This window comes from Cnephaeus nilssonii, assembly GCF_951640355.1.
Source record: "Cnephaeus nilssonii genome assembly, chromosome: 12".
NCBI lineage: Eukaryota > Metazoa > Chordata > Mammalia > Chiroptera > Vespertilionidae > Cnephaeus > Cnephaeus nilssonii.
Window position 1 is genome coordinate 41,678,545 of NC_137083.1, and position 15,889 is coordinate 41,694,433.

At 39.5% G+C, this 15,889-nt stretch overlaps 1 protein-coding gene across 2 annotated transcripts in view; it reads left to right on the forward strand.

Annotated features, from left to right (window-relative positions):
• PIK3CG (phosphatidylinositol-4,5-bisphosphate 3-kinase catalytic subunit gamma) overlaps positions 1-3,662 on the forward strand; it is a 36,828-nt gene extending 33,166 nt beyond the window's left edge. For both annotated transcript variants that reach the window (XM_079785342.1, XM_079785341.1), the window contains exon 11: positions 1,106-3,662. In XM_079785342.1, coding sequence (XP_079641468.1) covers positions 1,106-1,384 — 279 coding nt within the window. In that variant the 3' untranslated portion in view covers positions 1,385-3,662. The remainder of the gene's footprint in view (positions 1-1,105) is intronic.
• The last annotated feature ends 12,227 nt before the right edge of the window (positions 3,663-15,889 follow it).

Sequence of the window (15,889 nt, forward strand, 5' to 3'; positions counted from 1 at the left end):
GTTTTTCCCTGCTTTTGGTGTTCCAAGAAGACAATTAAGTTATTTATAAATACTAGCAATTTTATCTTCACTTTTCTGATTTTATACTTCAGTTCTTTTTCCTATACTCATTCAGAATGATTGTGACTGATAATTTCAGATAATTCTTCACATCATTACATTTTAGTTACATATTCTTACATGTTACTTTTATAAAATCAACAGTAATTTATGATGAACTACTCTTGCAATTTTGGAATAATCTCTATTTGGCTATAGTGTATTATTCTTTTAACATGTTATTCAGTATTTTATTTGAAATATTTATGTTTTATTATTGTTAAATTCAATTTCCCTTAACACTCTGTCTTTGCCAAGTTATGATATTAAGGTTGGGTTATTCTCATGTTATGAACTTGGGAACTTGCCTCTTTTTCTAAGCTTTGGAATAACTTAACCGGCATAAGCATGCCTGTTGCTTAATAAGTGGATTTAACTCACCGGTATCATCTAACTCTCCTGTATCACCTGTGTTATCTGCAGCCATAGCATTTTTTAAAACCCTCTCTTTCACTCAGTATTCAGAATATGTATTAAAATTCCAAAGTTCATCCAACAATTTTGAGAGTCAGACAATGAAAGACTAACTCATCGATTTTCTTAGAATTGTGAAGACGAACACAAAATCTCAAACACAATGCTTCCATCGTTTCTTTGGATTTCATTAGCTCTTGGCAAAGATTATTTATGCTTATATAAAGTTTATTGATTCCAGTATTGTGTTCAAAAATGACTCATTGCTCTTCAGAGACTGCAGAAATGTCCACCCTTAATTTCCCAGGAAAGAGCTGAAGTGAAAATATAGAGTAAGAAATAAGATGAACTTTCACTGTATCACTTAGTTTTCCTTGAGCACACCTGGATTTATGTATCTACATTAAGGTGCTTAAGAGATTACAAAAACAGTTTCTGTTCTCATCAAACTTTTCATCTGAGGCAGGGGCCCTACCTCTTTATGATGGTTTCTTCTCACAGACAGAGTGATGCCATGTAAATTCCAGTACCCAGTATCTCTAGCCTATTTAGTTACCGTAACCACAGTAACAGCATGTTTTTCTTTATTCAGGACGTCTGCGCTAAGGCTTATCTGGCCCTCCGTCATCACACAAACCTACTGATCATCTTGTTTTCCATGATGCTGATGACGGGAATGCCCCAGTTAACAAGCAAAGAAGATATTGAATACATTCGGGATGCCCTGACCGTGGGGAAAAATGAGGAGGATGCTAAAAAGTATTTTCTTGATCAGATTGAAGTTTGCAGAGACAAAGGATGGACTGTGCAGTTTAACTGGTTCCTGCATCTTGTTCTCGGCATCAAACAAGGAGAGAAACATTCAGCCTAATGCTTTGGGCTAGGAAAACAAGTTAGTGTTCCAAAGCTTTAAATTAGCATGTCAATCATCAACCTTGGATTTAAATTGTAATAGGACATCATGAAAGCTGGCACTTGAGATATATAGCTCTTTCCCTAGCTGAACTGTCACTGGAGAAAAATATTGGCATGTCTGATTGTTTAAGGATAGTTCGGTTCTAGGCCTATTTGCAGATTTGTTTCTATCTCATTTGTCTCAGTGATTTTGGAGAATATTCTGTGTTTAAACAGACTAATCAGTTCCTTGTTGTGCCCGATGTTTTGACTATCTTATTATTGAGTGCTTCTGGAAATTCTTTGGAATAATTTGTGACATCTATTTTCATGTGGGGTTTACTCTCAATTTTGGTTATCCTTGTGTTCCTCAAGCTCTTTACAGAAAATAATGCGCTCATTGTAGTCTTTGTCTCATCCCCTAACGGTATTTTCAAACATCCCCTCGTTGTCTGCAGATGCCAGGGATGCACTAAAAGGAAGGAAAGCGAGTTCATCTTTTCAGTGTCTTTTGCAATGAGGTCCAACGGAGACGCACAAACACAAAATAGAAAAATCTGAACCTTTGTGCTTGGCCCTTCTCTGCTGGGCTGGTTCCAAGATTATAAATAGGGAACAATGGAGATGAGACCCTTTGTCCCCACCCTGTCCACAGAGTAAATTATTAAGTACAACTGTTATAGCCTTGTCCAGCATAGCACCAAGAAGCAGCTAAAGGAACTCTTTTTTTTTTTTTTGCCTTCATATTTTTCTCCCTCCCTTTCTCCCTGCCTCTCTTCTTCTTCTAGCCACCCGCCCACAGCTTTTTACCCAGAGTTGTGAAATTTTCAAGAACCCCTTTACCCTAGATTCAAAAATTAGTTGAGAAAGAATTTCTCCTCTAGGGTTACTTGGATATTAGGCATTTATTTGTAAAGATACTTGAAGGAGTTGTTGTTTTTTTAAGTATATTATTAAAGGAGACATTCTAGAAATTATGGATTAGTTTCCAAATACGTTGGTTTTAAATTTTGGTCTGAGCAGCTTTTTCTTTTTTTTCTTTTTTTTAATGGAAGAAGATATTTGCTATCTAAAAAGTACCCGAGTTAGGAAGAACACTACTTGCCCTATCCACCTCTCAGTTTAAAGAACTATTAAACTTTGACACATTCTTCAGGTTTTCAAAAAACAATTGAAATCTTTTTTAAAAACTCTTTTCATTTCTTAATTACTTTGCTATTTATTGGAAGTGTTGGTTAACATTAGAGAAAGATCATTATTTATAAAATATTTTAAAATTACTTATAGGTAATACTTTACAAAGGATAACTCTGTTAACAGTGTCTATTTATATTAGATATAAATATATATTAAATTTAAATTTTTCTAAGTAGATACCTGGTTTGGTGTAGCCCAAACCTTTCTTCTGTGTATGCAAATGCTCTGTGGTTCTCAACTCTGGGTACAAATAGGAATCACCAGGGACACTTTAAAATACACAGCCTGGACCAGCCGGTGTAGCTCAGTGGTTGAGCGTTGACCTATGAACTAGGAGGTCATGGTTCGATTCCTGGTTAGGGAACATGCCTGGGTTGTGGGCTCGACCCTAGGTTTGGGGACGTGCGGAAGGCTGCCAATCAATGATTCTCTCTTATCATTGATGTCCCTATCTCTCCCTTCCTCTCCCTGCCTCTCTGAAATCAATAAAGATATATTTTATAAATAAATAAATAAATAAATAAATAAATAAAGTAAAATATGCTGCCTGAGCACCAATCTCAGGCTATAAGTTAATTCGTTTGGGATGAGGCCCAGACATCAGTATTTTTCTAAGTATTCTGGGTGGTTCTAACATACAGGGTTCGAAAAAGCCCTGCACGCCTTTGAAGGTGTAGGTGGAACTGCTGCCTTGCCTGTTGAGCCTTTCCCCTGACTCATACGGTATCGATAAAACACTCTTTCTTTAAAGCTCATCTTTTACAATCATGTTCTGTCCCTCACAGAGGAATATACATTTCATTACAAGGACCATGCCCGGTAATGAAATGTATATTCCTCTTGGTAATGAAGGATAGATGTTTTATTAAATGTATCTTTTACAGGAGGTAAATTATGTTTTAAAGGCTTAAAAATAGGAATTCTGCAGCATAATTTGGAGGCTGTTAGTCCTATGTAATTGGAAATTATTTTTTGAAGCAAGTACAAAAAATAACTTAGAAAGTAAGTTTCTGAAGCAAGATACTTTATTTGACCTTTATTTGATAAGCTTGGCTCTATGTGACTATGAAATAAATGTCAATTGTATTTTACAATATGAATAAGAAATAAAATAAATTTAGATTGTTAAAAGCTCTGCTGTCTTATTTTCTACTTAATCCAACCTAATGATTCTGGGTCATAAATTTGGTTCTAGTCTGGGAGTGTGTCTGCATATTCTTAGACCTGTTTGCAGGACAGGTGCTGGGGAGCCTAAAGCACGCACCAGACCCAAGCCCCATTCAGAAAGCTGAGACATTCCCTCTTCTGGACAGTCCAGTTATCCCCACTTGTATTTGCATATTAATTACAAATTGTTAAATGTAGATTTAAATAAAAGAAAAGCTGATGTCTTGTGTTCTCTTGTATACCTCTTTTAATATCTGAATGGGCAGATAGTCCTGAAACTCAAATTCTTTCAGGAAATCTTTTTTGAGGGGCCACTACCTACCAGACACTGGCTCAAGTACTTCAGGTCAGAATATGGAACAAGACCGATCTAGTCCCAGTCGTTAAACAACATAGTTTGCTAGTGATAACAGACACTTCATAATGGGGGCGGCTGTGGGTTGAATTGTGTCCCCCAAAAGATATGCTGAAATTCTAACCCATGGTATCTGTGAATGTGATCTTATTTGGAAATAGGTTTTACAGTAGTACAGATATACCTCATTTTATTGTGCTTTACGGATGTTGCAATTTTTTAAACCTCAAGTTTAAAACCAAGGATGTTTTTATAGATTTTTGTTTGTTTGTTTTTAGAAAGGGAAGGAGGGAGGGAGGGAGGGAGAGAGAGACAGAGAAATATTGGTGTGAGAGAGAGATATCAATACGTTGCCGCCTCCCACACACGCACCTACCAGAGATCGAAACTGAAACCTTCTAGTTTACAAGATGTTCCAACCAACTGAGCCTGCTTTATTGGGATACTCAATTGATAGCGGTGGTCTGGAACTGAACCCACACTGTCTGAGGTATGCCTGTAATTAAGTTAAGATGAAGTCATGATGGTGCACCTTAATCCAATATGACTGGTATACTTAACAAAAGATGAGGGAGAAAACCATGTGACGGAGCTGTGTCTACAAGTCTACAGGGAACACTTGGGGCTCCCAGAAGCCGGAGCAGGAAAGGAAGGATCTTCAGAAGCTTCCCTGGAACAAAACCCTGCCAGCGCCTTGTTTTCAGACTTCTAACCTCCAGAACCGTGAGAGAACACATGTGTATTGCTTTAAGCCACCTGGGTTGTGATACTTGGTTATGGCATCCCTAGGAAACCTAATAAAGTGTCAATAACCAAAACTTTTGTGGGGTTCTTTTTTGGGGGAGGGGCACCGGGGGATCCCACAGTGTTTGTAAGTAAACCTATTTGATATTTTCTGCTGTTACCAAAAAGATTTAATTGCATTCAAAATAGGTGACAAAGTGTTAGTATTCTTGATATACAAAAAGCTCTAATAATCCAATAAAAAAAGATGGATACCTCATCAGAAAATATTGAATTCCCACAAAAAAATACATGTGCCTAGTAAGTATATGACAGTAGACCCCAAATCACTACTGATTTAAGAAATGCGAATTAAAATAATTTACGTTCCTTTCACCATCAGATTAGCAAAGATTGGTAATGCCAGGGTTGTTAATAATTTGAAAGAAAGAGCAGTCTATCATACTGATGAAAGCAGAGCAAGTTGGTAAAATTCATTCATGGCATTTTGTAAAATTTTATCAAAATTAAGAAGGTATCTATCTTCTAATCCAGCAAGTCCACACCCAAGAATTAATCCTTCAGAGATTGTTGGACAAGTGTGCAAAGACTTATGGGCAAAAAGTTACCAGCATTCTTTGTAATAAGCAAAACTTGGAAACAGCCTAGAAGTCCCTCAATAGTGAACTGGTAATTAAATCACATGTATACCATGAACTGCAATGAAGCCCTTGATAAGGTCAGACACATCAATGTATTGACAACCATGGAGATCTATGACCTATGCAGGAGTGAAACGAGGTGGTTATAGGACAGTGTTACTTCACAGTCACACTCAAGTTAAAACGTAGGTTTGTATACGCATTAAAAGGCTGGGAGGATATACTCACACCAAACTGTTGATAGTGATTTTTTTACATTGCATTTTTTTTTCTCTTTGGGTTTTGGGGAAACTTGGCTTTCTATTTGAATTTCTTACCAAGGGAAGAAAGTAAGTCTTTTTATTTTGGGGGAAAAAATGCAGTCTGCATGCTCCCTGGATCCTTTAGTTTTCATCAAGTCTCATTAAAAGCTCAGAAAATTATGTTTCTCAAAGAGAAATTAACCATGAGAAGTCAATAATTATCAAGCACTGGCATCAAAGCCGTTGTTGGAACTTCTTGGCCTAAAAATGACTCTGTCGAAGCTTCCTGTTTCTGCTGACCCCACCCGACTGTGATCTGTTGTGCACTCAGGCTGGCCTGATCTATCTCCCCTCCCTCCCTCCCGCCCCCGACCATGCAAGCAAGGCATTTGGAGCAGGAGGGCCTCAGGGCTGCTGTTTATTCAGCCAGTGGCAGATGCCTCACCTGGCCCAGTTCTTCTCAGCTCTGCAAACCTCCTGCCGCCCCTGTGGCCATGCTGAGCTCTCTCACTCACAGTTAAAACCCCCTTTGGAGGTGCAAACTGCTTCATTTTCACTTCTACTGAATGTTGGATTTTTTCCCTAAGCATTCACTCCTTAGTACAGATTAAGTCTCACTGCCTGCTGGGCTCTGAATCTGAGTCCATATGCACTTAGAGAAAATAACAGGGACAGGGATATACCAAGGAGTGGAGAATCATTGCAGCATCTCAGCAACACTTCTCTTATCTCACAGCAGATGAACAGCCATCGGAGAAGTTTTATATTCAGACAATCAAACTCAGAATTCTTTTGTTATGCTTCAGAGTTAAAATAGGTCCCTACGCTGCAGAGATGCACCCCCGCCCCATTATCACCACTATTTTCCAGCCATGTGCAAGGCTTGTGGCTGAACAGCACCTCCGATCACCAGATGTTTTGGTAGCCAAAGCCATACTTATCCCTGGCACCTCCCACCTGGCACCTTTCCGTTCACCACGCACCTGTGCTACAAAACCACCAGCCCTGTAACTACTGAGGGCTTTCATGAGAAATCCTCTGGCCACAAAGCACTGCAAATCCCTGACATACCCTAGGCTCTGCTCTCTCCAACCCATGGTTCTGGAAAACAGAGAAGGCAATCTCTCATTTTGGAAGAAAATAGCATTCTCTGCCTCTTTCTCACCTGCTCAACTTCATCAAGGTACTTGCCACATCATGAGCTGCTCTGTGGAGGGGTCTATGAGGCAAGGAACCTCCGAAAGTTTCTGACCAACAGCACATGAGGGACTGAATTTTGCCAGTAACCACATAAGTGAGTTAGGAAATGCATCTTCTCAAGTTGAGCCTTCTGAGGGACCCAGAGCCAGAGAACCAAGGTAAGCCAGGCCCAGATTCCCGATCCATGGACACTGTGAGATAATCAATGTTATGATTTTAAGCCACAATGCTTTAGAGTAATTAGTTATGTAGCAATAGATAAGTAATACATTTTAGAGTTGTTTTGAAGATTTAAAAAGACAAAGAAATTCATATGTGTGAAAGAACTTAGTACAGTGCCCAACACAGAGTAGCTACTTAGCGTTGTTAGTTGAATCTAAAAACAGCAGAGTCACAAATACCACCAGGATTTGTGAATAATCTATGTGTACAAAGTCGGCTAGTTTCAGCCTCATCAGGGAAACTCAGACCAAAAAGTTTGACATGTATATACAAATACAAAGATATAACTAATGCTCGTGTGTGTTTTACATACTAATGTAGAAAATCTCACTTTTAAATGTAAGCTTGTTTTTTCATGGATCTTAGAGCTGTGCCAGGTACCCCAGCAGGCATTAGGGCACTGATGATGGTGATGATGATGATGATGACAATGATGACGATGATGACGATGATGATGATGATGATGATGATGATGATGATGACAAGAGGAGAAAGGGAGCTCCCACGGAATTCTGTTTCATAAAGTGGAAATCCCATTTTTTCTTCTCATTCCCTCTCTTCTACCTTCTAGTTTATTCAAATATGCAAGTTCAAGGCAAATGGAAACTACAAGAAACATTTAAGAGAATACAGTCCCAGGTCCAGAGCTGCCACTCTCGTATAGCAGCTATGAGAGCCCTTCACTGAAACTGGCAGTTGAAACGGGTTCAGTACCACCAAGATCTATATGGAAATCACTGTGAAAAGTATTTCAAAGTGAGACTAGACCCACTCTGTTTAACAGAACTTTCCTCAGTGTCTACTGTGTGCCCTCAGCCCTACTCGGTGATCCTGGGAAACGGAAATAAGCACCATCTAGTGGAAAGAACCAGCACATTCACACTTGACTATCTTAGAGGAAAACCATGATGGACCATGATCTACTGATGCCTGTTCTGGGCTTGGGAGTAGGAGCAGGGATATAAAGATGACCTCTTGGCTAGACAGATTGCCATGTGCTGAAATAGAGGTATAAGTAATCAAGAACATACAAAGGTGGCAAAAGTTAATTCTGGCTAGGAAACCAGGAAAGATTTCCTAATGAAGGTAACATTTGAGTGTGGTCTTGAGGAATAAGTAGGATCTTCACATGTAAGAGCATTCCAGATGGAGTGAGGGCAGGAGTGGCATAGACAAAGGCAATGAGCTGTAAAACTGCAAAATGAGGCAAAACATACAAGTAGAGCAGCACAACACAAGTGTCAGCTGTATGGCAAAAGAGTGGAAGCAAAGGCTAAAATGGGCAAGATCATAAAAGGTCTTGAAGCTGAGCAGAGGAGGTTGGATTTATTCTGCATATAATAGAAAGGCATGAATACTTTTTAAGAACAGCAGCAATATGCCCGTGCATTCGTCGGTATGCTTTAGGTTGCTAGTGACAGAAACCCGATTTGAACTGGCTTACGTAAAAAGGAACATATTGATTCATTTAACTGGGAAGTAAAGAGGCGAATGTAGCTTCAGGCTCAGCTGATGCCAAGGAACAAACAATGTCATTTCAGTTCCACTTCCCCTTCTTGACTTCTTTCTCACGGGGACTCTCTTCATCTGTGGCAAAGATGGCCATCACCAGCTGGAGATGTACATCCCACTGACTTAAGCTCCCCTGTGAGAGGAGAGTGCTTCTTGCCCAATAGTTCCATCGAGAGTTTGGTGGCTGAATCTTCCTGGGTAACTGGGACCACCCAATGCAGATGTAGATATTATGGCCAGGGTGATGCAGTGTCTATCCTCAGATAATGGGGTCAACCGTCCCCAAACTCCATTCACGGAAGTAGCAAGTTCCTTCAAGGAAAATCCAAGAGCTATTTTTAAAAGAAAGAGAATAAAAATAAAAGTGGCAAAAATACACATTTAAAACTGTCCGTTACAAAACAGAAAAGGAATTCCAGAGGCAATCTGTTGGAGAAAATGAGGGGAGGGGGATTTCCCCAGAGACAAGGAAACCTCTACAGTAGACTAGAAAGAGAGAAAATGGAGCCAGGACTGATATCATGGGCCATGAGCGTGACATGAACAAAGCAGTTGTTTGTGACCCCACACAGAGTATCTCTGGGGTCAAGAGAGAAGAGATATTTTAAGAAGTGAGTTTGGGAATCATCTGTGTAATGAATATGATTTAGAGGGGGCATGTTGTACAGAGTCAAAACTTAGATTTATCTTTTATTATTAAATAAATTCAGGTGACCTTGGAATGTTATCGTGGTTAATTTGATATCTGAACAAGTACAGCCTAAGATAGCTTAAACTTAGAGGAACACCATACATATGGGTCTACTGGGAAAAAAAAACAACAATTACTCATTCACATTACTTGTGGAGTCATATTTTTCTTCAATTTGCTTTAAAAATAAAATATGTCCTTAATTTCATCACAAGGATAAAAAATTCTTAGTCATATATATGGTATCAGTACTTTTTAATTAATATTCCAAATGTAGTATAGAAGGGAAAACCCAGGCGAAGGAGTCTACGACATGCCACTCCAAGCTATGCCACTTTGGCTTACTTATTTTGAGCTGAAAGCACTTGCGAAATAGCAGATGCAGAAAGAGTCCTCTGACTCCCCATTTTCTGCCTAAAATAGGCCATACAATTTCCCTCAAAAGAGGTGCCTGCCTGTACCAGGAAGAGAACATTCTTATCACCAGAGGCTGGGAATTGCCTCTGAAATGCATCTGTATGAGCACACAACCATACTGAAACACCCCTTATCTCCCACTAGCTTCCCTCCCCCACATATCTCCTAGTCACTGTCCCACGGTTACTGCCCCTAACCCTAACCCAAACCCCTGTGCTTTGTTATTTCTGCACACATTTATCATTGGAAAGGCAGAAAAGATTTCTGTTCTGGCCACTTCTTTGGGCCTTCATTCTTTTGCAAAGGTCCCCCATGTACAGGTAAAAATGTGTATGCTCTTCCCCTATTAATCTGTTCTCTGTCAGTTTAATTCCTGGGCCCAGCCAGAAACCTTAAAAGGATAGAGGATCTTTTCCTCCCCTACACAGAAATCTAAACCCTTCTTTCGTGAAGAAAGTGCTAGGGGCAGAATGGGGTTGAGGGAAGAACATGGTTCCGGAGGTGGGAGTCCCGGCTCCATTCCAGGGCAAACCAGTCAGCTTGCTTGGCTTCATGATCCTCGTCTGGACAAAGAAGAGGTGGTGCTGAACTTAGTATAAGGGTCGTTCCTTATCTATGATTCTAGGATTCTGAACCCACAAGTCCCCTAAGCCTGAGTGTCCCTAGGCGCGGGGAAAATTCTGAATCTTCTCCAGTCAGCCTGCTCAGTGTTGGTTCTGGCACCAGCCTGACAATTCCACCAGAACCTCCCACAGCAGGTGGAGCAGCAATTCTGTGCAAATCACTGGACCGCATCATGTGAAGAATGTGATTAAAGTCGCGCAGAGACCCCTCAAATGGCCAGTATGGGAGGTCAGCAATCTTGTGGTATCATAAAATAGACATCTACTACAGCACCCAGTAGGTCAGAAATGGTAAGACCAACAACCCACAGGCCAGGACACTTGGAAAGAAATGTGGCAAAAGCTGATTCTAGCAAAGCTGGGTGTTTTGAGGGGGCCTATCAGTTGGAATAGACAGAGAACCACTCTAATTTAAGAACACAGTGGGGTTTATTTGGAAAATATAAATCTATCTCATAAAAGTTTGAATCAAGAACTACAGCCAAGCCTTCCAGATGAAGAACTAGGAACTAAAAAGCCACCAAAATTCTTTCCAACTCTCTCTCCTCTCTCTTACCTTTCTCTTGTGTGTGCTTAAATCTCTCTCTCTCTCTCTCTCTCTCTCTCTCTCTCTCTCTCTCTCTCTCTCTACATCAGCTTTCTTCCTCCTGGTTGAGCAGGAACTAAGCAGGGCTGCCACTCAGCTTTCCCCTGGATTGATAGTCTAGTTTAAACCCTCAGCATCTTTGTGGATCAATGTAACTGCATTGAAGGTTCTGATTGGCTCAGCTCTGGTCAGACATCCATCTCAAGGCCAATCAGTTATGATCGCGGAATCAGGGTCACGTGGCAAAAGCATGACCCCCAAAATTTACCCCCACTGCAATGGAAAACATGGGCAGAATAAAAGGCCACGTTTCTGAGTCTTTTAGCATGAATGAAAATATGTGGGTATGTGTGCTGTGCCAGCCTGGCCAAGGGTGAACCTGAGGAGGGGTGGTGAAGAATTAAAGAAGACAGACAAGAGAATACAGCTGGGGCTCGGTGATCTCCCATGCCTGGATGAGGACACAGAAAGACCCAGCCTGCAAACTGAAGCTTTATTTTATAGTCAGATCAAAACAAGGGTAGTGGTCAACATGTTTACAATGTTCTTGTGAGTTTTACCTTGTTTTGGCAGCACTTGCTGCACCTCCCACAGCCCATTAACTACCTAGAAAGGAGCTAGGGAGGGGCTATAAGCTTAAGCTTAATTATGCTAAGAGAGATCTACCTTCCAAGCTGGGACTTGTTTGTGGCCCTGCCACAGGTCAATCCAAGGCTTGACCCTATAGCCGCTCCCTACAGGTATGGAAACATTTGGCCAAGTTTTCTATGATTTTCTTGCTCAAATATTTCTCTGCATGTTAAAAATATATATACATAAAGACATTCTCTGGTATTCACATTTTCTACATAGTCTAATGTACATAGGATCAAAGTGGTAAGACACAACTCCTCAATCTGAACATCACTATCATTCATTAAGAACCATCACAATGACAGGGAGGAAAAGCAAATCAACCAAGTGAAGTTAATCGTCCCTATCTTTCACCCCACAAATAAACCCAGGTCATTTAGTTCTCCCCAGCAGATTATGCAGCTGACATTCAGTGAAGGAAGCATAAAAATGATTTCTGGCTATGTGGGTGTGTTTCATGCAAGCACTTTTCTTCAGCAGTTCCTGCCTTCAAATGAGAACTTCAAGCAATAGCCGGCGTACTTAACACGGTTAAGAAAAAAGGAATTGAAGTTATATGGTTTCCTTGGAAACCTTTCTAAAGAAACTTGCATATGCATCTTCTCAAGAAGCAAGAGCTGCAGCCTGGGGATTTTTCCTTGCCCCATTTAAAGGTCAAGGCCAAGGCTCCTCAACTGTAACTCCCAGGGCAGTGTTGGGCTCATTTTGTTTAAGTTTAATTTAGTATCATAGTTCTTACTGGCTGGTCCTATGAGAAAAATATGCCCAGGTAGGTTTGGGGATCTTTTGAAGCATTTGAGAGTTCTGGCTATCAAAGAAAGTGGAGGAAGTCCTATAGTGTATATCAGAATGGGTGATGGGAATTCCTCGGGAAACAAGAGGAAATAGCTTACTGATTATTAATTATTTAGATCTCGATTCTCAATTCACTTGTGTTCAGATTAGAATAAAAATGATCTAAAAAGGGACCATACATATTGGTGTCAGTTCCAGGATCTTTTTCAATAAGAGGGCCTTCATTCTTTTGGGCCTTCCTTCTTTTGCAAAGGTCCCCCATGTACAGGTAAAAATGTGTATGCTTGGGCCTTACAGTTTTGGGGTGAGCTTACCAAGCCAAACAAAACTATCAGGTTTGCAGAATTTTAGCTTATTATCAATACCTTGATTTCCGAGGTGCCATGGAAGCTAGGTTGAAAATGATTCCTAGTTGGCTTAAAGGGATATATTAGGAACCACTAGGTTTACCTAAATAACCCCTTATTCCACTGCAACATTTCACAATCCTCTTCTTGTCTCCACCACCTTCCATCTCCACAGCCACCAGGGTTGTTCACCAGAAGAAATCAGCCTGCCTCTTCAACACTTGCCTCTAACTTAAGGACACTTACTTTAGGAGGTCCATGGTATTTCTTCCTTGGAAACTCTTGACATTTTAAGACATCAGGTCAACATCTTGGATTCAAGGTCCTCCTTCATGTCCAACATCCATAGAGCAGATGAAAATCAAGCAAATCACATGGGGGAAAAGGTATCATTATAAGATATGGAAGAAACTGCATGACTCTATTTAATAGGTCAGGACAGGCAGTACAACTATAACATTGGCTAGTCTTGGATAGATAATAGGAAGAAATGTTAGCCAGAACAGCACTTACTCAAGACTTCCTTACTAAGCAAAGCCTCCGAAACAGTGTCCATTTCCACTTGATGTCATCCTCAACACTTAGGATGCCATGAGGTCAGGGCTGAAAGTACCCAATTTACTTTCAAGATCATGTTCTCTCTCTTCCAATGATTATCAAGCATTCATGTGCCAGGAACCATGTGAAATCTTTAGAATTCAGAATTCCTTCAGAGACAAAGTAATTTAGCTCCTGCCTGTATCTTTTCCTGGTTCACTTTTAGAGAAAATTCATGTTCCCTAATCAATCTGGATAAAATAGTATTTAGGAAAAACTTTCTTGAATCAACTTGGCTTTCTAAATTTTCTAAAACACAAGAGTTCAAGTTGTTAAAATGTTTATCACTGGTGAGTGATTGTTATGCTTCCAGGCCTTTGCTCGTCTTGGAAGGAAAATGGATCCAGCAATCCAAATTAACGCAGGATTTGTGTAAGCAAGAACAGCCATCCGCTTGCCTACAAAGTTCAATAAAGGTTCATCAGTTTCTTCGTGGCCCTGCCCTCTAAAGTCAATCCTGTGTTTCTGCAAATCACAAGTTAAATATACTGATAATTCATGATTAAAAGCTGCATCCCCTTTTCTTCAAATTTCCTGGAACTCTCTACAAATTTCACATTTACCTTAGTGAAATATAGGTCATATTTTGAATTCTTGAAATATTTGGTCTTTACCAACTATGCTAACTTACTTGAGAATATTTTGAAGTTACACAGATCTGGCTATAGAAACTGCAGAATAGAATGCAAGATTTCAAAGTGTCTAATTAACTGGACTAAATCATCAAAAGACTGATATTCTGACAACTAGAATTACTAGGTCCTAAATGCACTCAGGTTTTTTAAAATCCTCTTATGAACTTTCCTGTGGTGGCCACAAAGTTCAACTATTGAAGGGCAACTCATAGTATGGACTAACTAATCATTTTTATAGGAAACTAACTTTGAGGCTCATGTAAGGAGTTGAAGCATTTAGCTAATGAGTCTTTCTGACCCATCATTATCATATCTGTATAATTCCTTTTTCCCTTCTTTTTTGAATTCATTGGCGTGACACTGATTTCTACAATTCACACACAAGTGTGATGTCAGTGTCATTTGTTTATTGCTTTGCATGTTTAGTAGTTGTCTATGTTCTATTTTTGTAGTTGGGAAATCCATTGATTCACTTGTGCACCAAAAACTAGTGTATATTAGTCATTGTGGATTCTGTAGTAAAAAATATAAAAATACAGGGGGAAATCCCTGTTCTCATAAATTTACACTATAGGGCAGAGATAGATAGCAAACAAGTGAGATGATTACAGATTGTAATGTGTGATCAAGGCAATTAACGAGGTGATATGTTACTAAGTAAATGCAGTAGGACAACCATGCATAGATGGGTCAAGGAATTGACATCTGTGTCAAGACATGGAGGAAGAGAATTTGTTACCTAATTGTTAGCTATTGCTGGAGAAAATGAAGTACAAATACAATAGACAATGCTATTCACCTATTCCAGGAGTACTTGAACACCAAAAGCCATCTATGAGATTGATATGGTATTATTTTAAAGCCTTTACATTATGCATCTGCTTTTTGTCAGATATTTTAGTCCTCAAGACAAAAAAAAAAGCCACTGCTTGGACTACAATGTGCGATTTCCTGAGCACAATCTATTTAGAACGAACAGTATTTCTTGTGGTTGTTTTCTGTTACCAGCATGTTACCTTAGAGCAAAAGTACTAGTAAATCAACTATACAAAATTCAATTATATTTCTTTTCTTTATTGTCTAAAGTTTTGCATATGTCTCCTTTTTCCCCAATTGACACCCCCCGCCCCAGCCATTCCCACCCTGACCAAGCCCCGACAGCCCCAGTGTCTGTGTCTATTGGTTATGCTAATATGCATGCATACAAGTCCTTTGGTTGCTCTCTAGCCCGCCCCCCCTACCATTTGTCTCTAGACCGATCTATTCTTGTTCATCAAAGTATGTTGATCATTATATCCCACATATGCAGTCTTCAACTGTGGCTGCACCAGTCTGCATTCCCACCCGCAGTGCAGGAGGGTTCCTTTTTCTCCACATCCTTGCCAACACTTGTCATTTGTTATTGATAGCCATTCTGACAGGTATGAGATGGTATCTCATTATTGTTTTGATTCAATTATATTTCCATACATTTTCAATAAACAATCTGAAAATGAAATAAAGAAATATTCCATTTTTTCTTTCCTTTACTTTTTTAAAAAAATCTTTATTCTTGAAAGTATTACATATGTCCCTTTATTTCCTCCATTGAAAAAAATCCATTTATAATAACACCTAAAAGGATAAAATACTTAAGAATAAAGTTAACAACAGAAGTATAAAACTTGTACTCTGAAAACCACAAAACATTGTTGAAAGAAATTTTAAAATATCTAAAGAAGCATCCGTGTTCATGGATCAAAGACAATGTTGTTAAGGTGGCAATACTCCCCAAATTGATCTGCTGAATCAACACAATCTTCATATAAATGTCAGCTGGCTTCTTTGTTGTAGAAATTGACAAACCGATCTTAATATGGAAATGCAAGGGATCCTGAA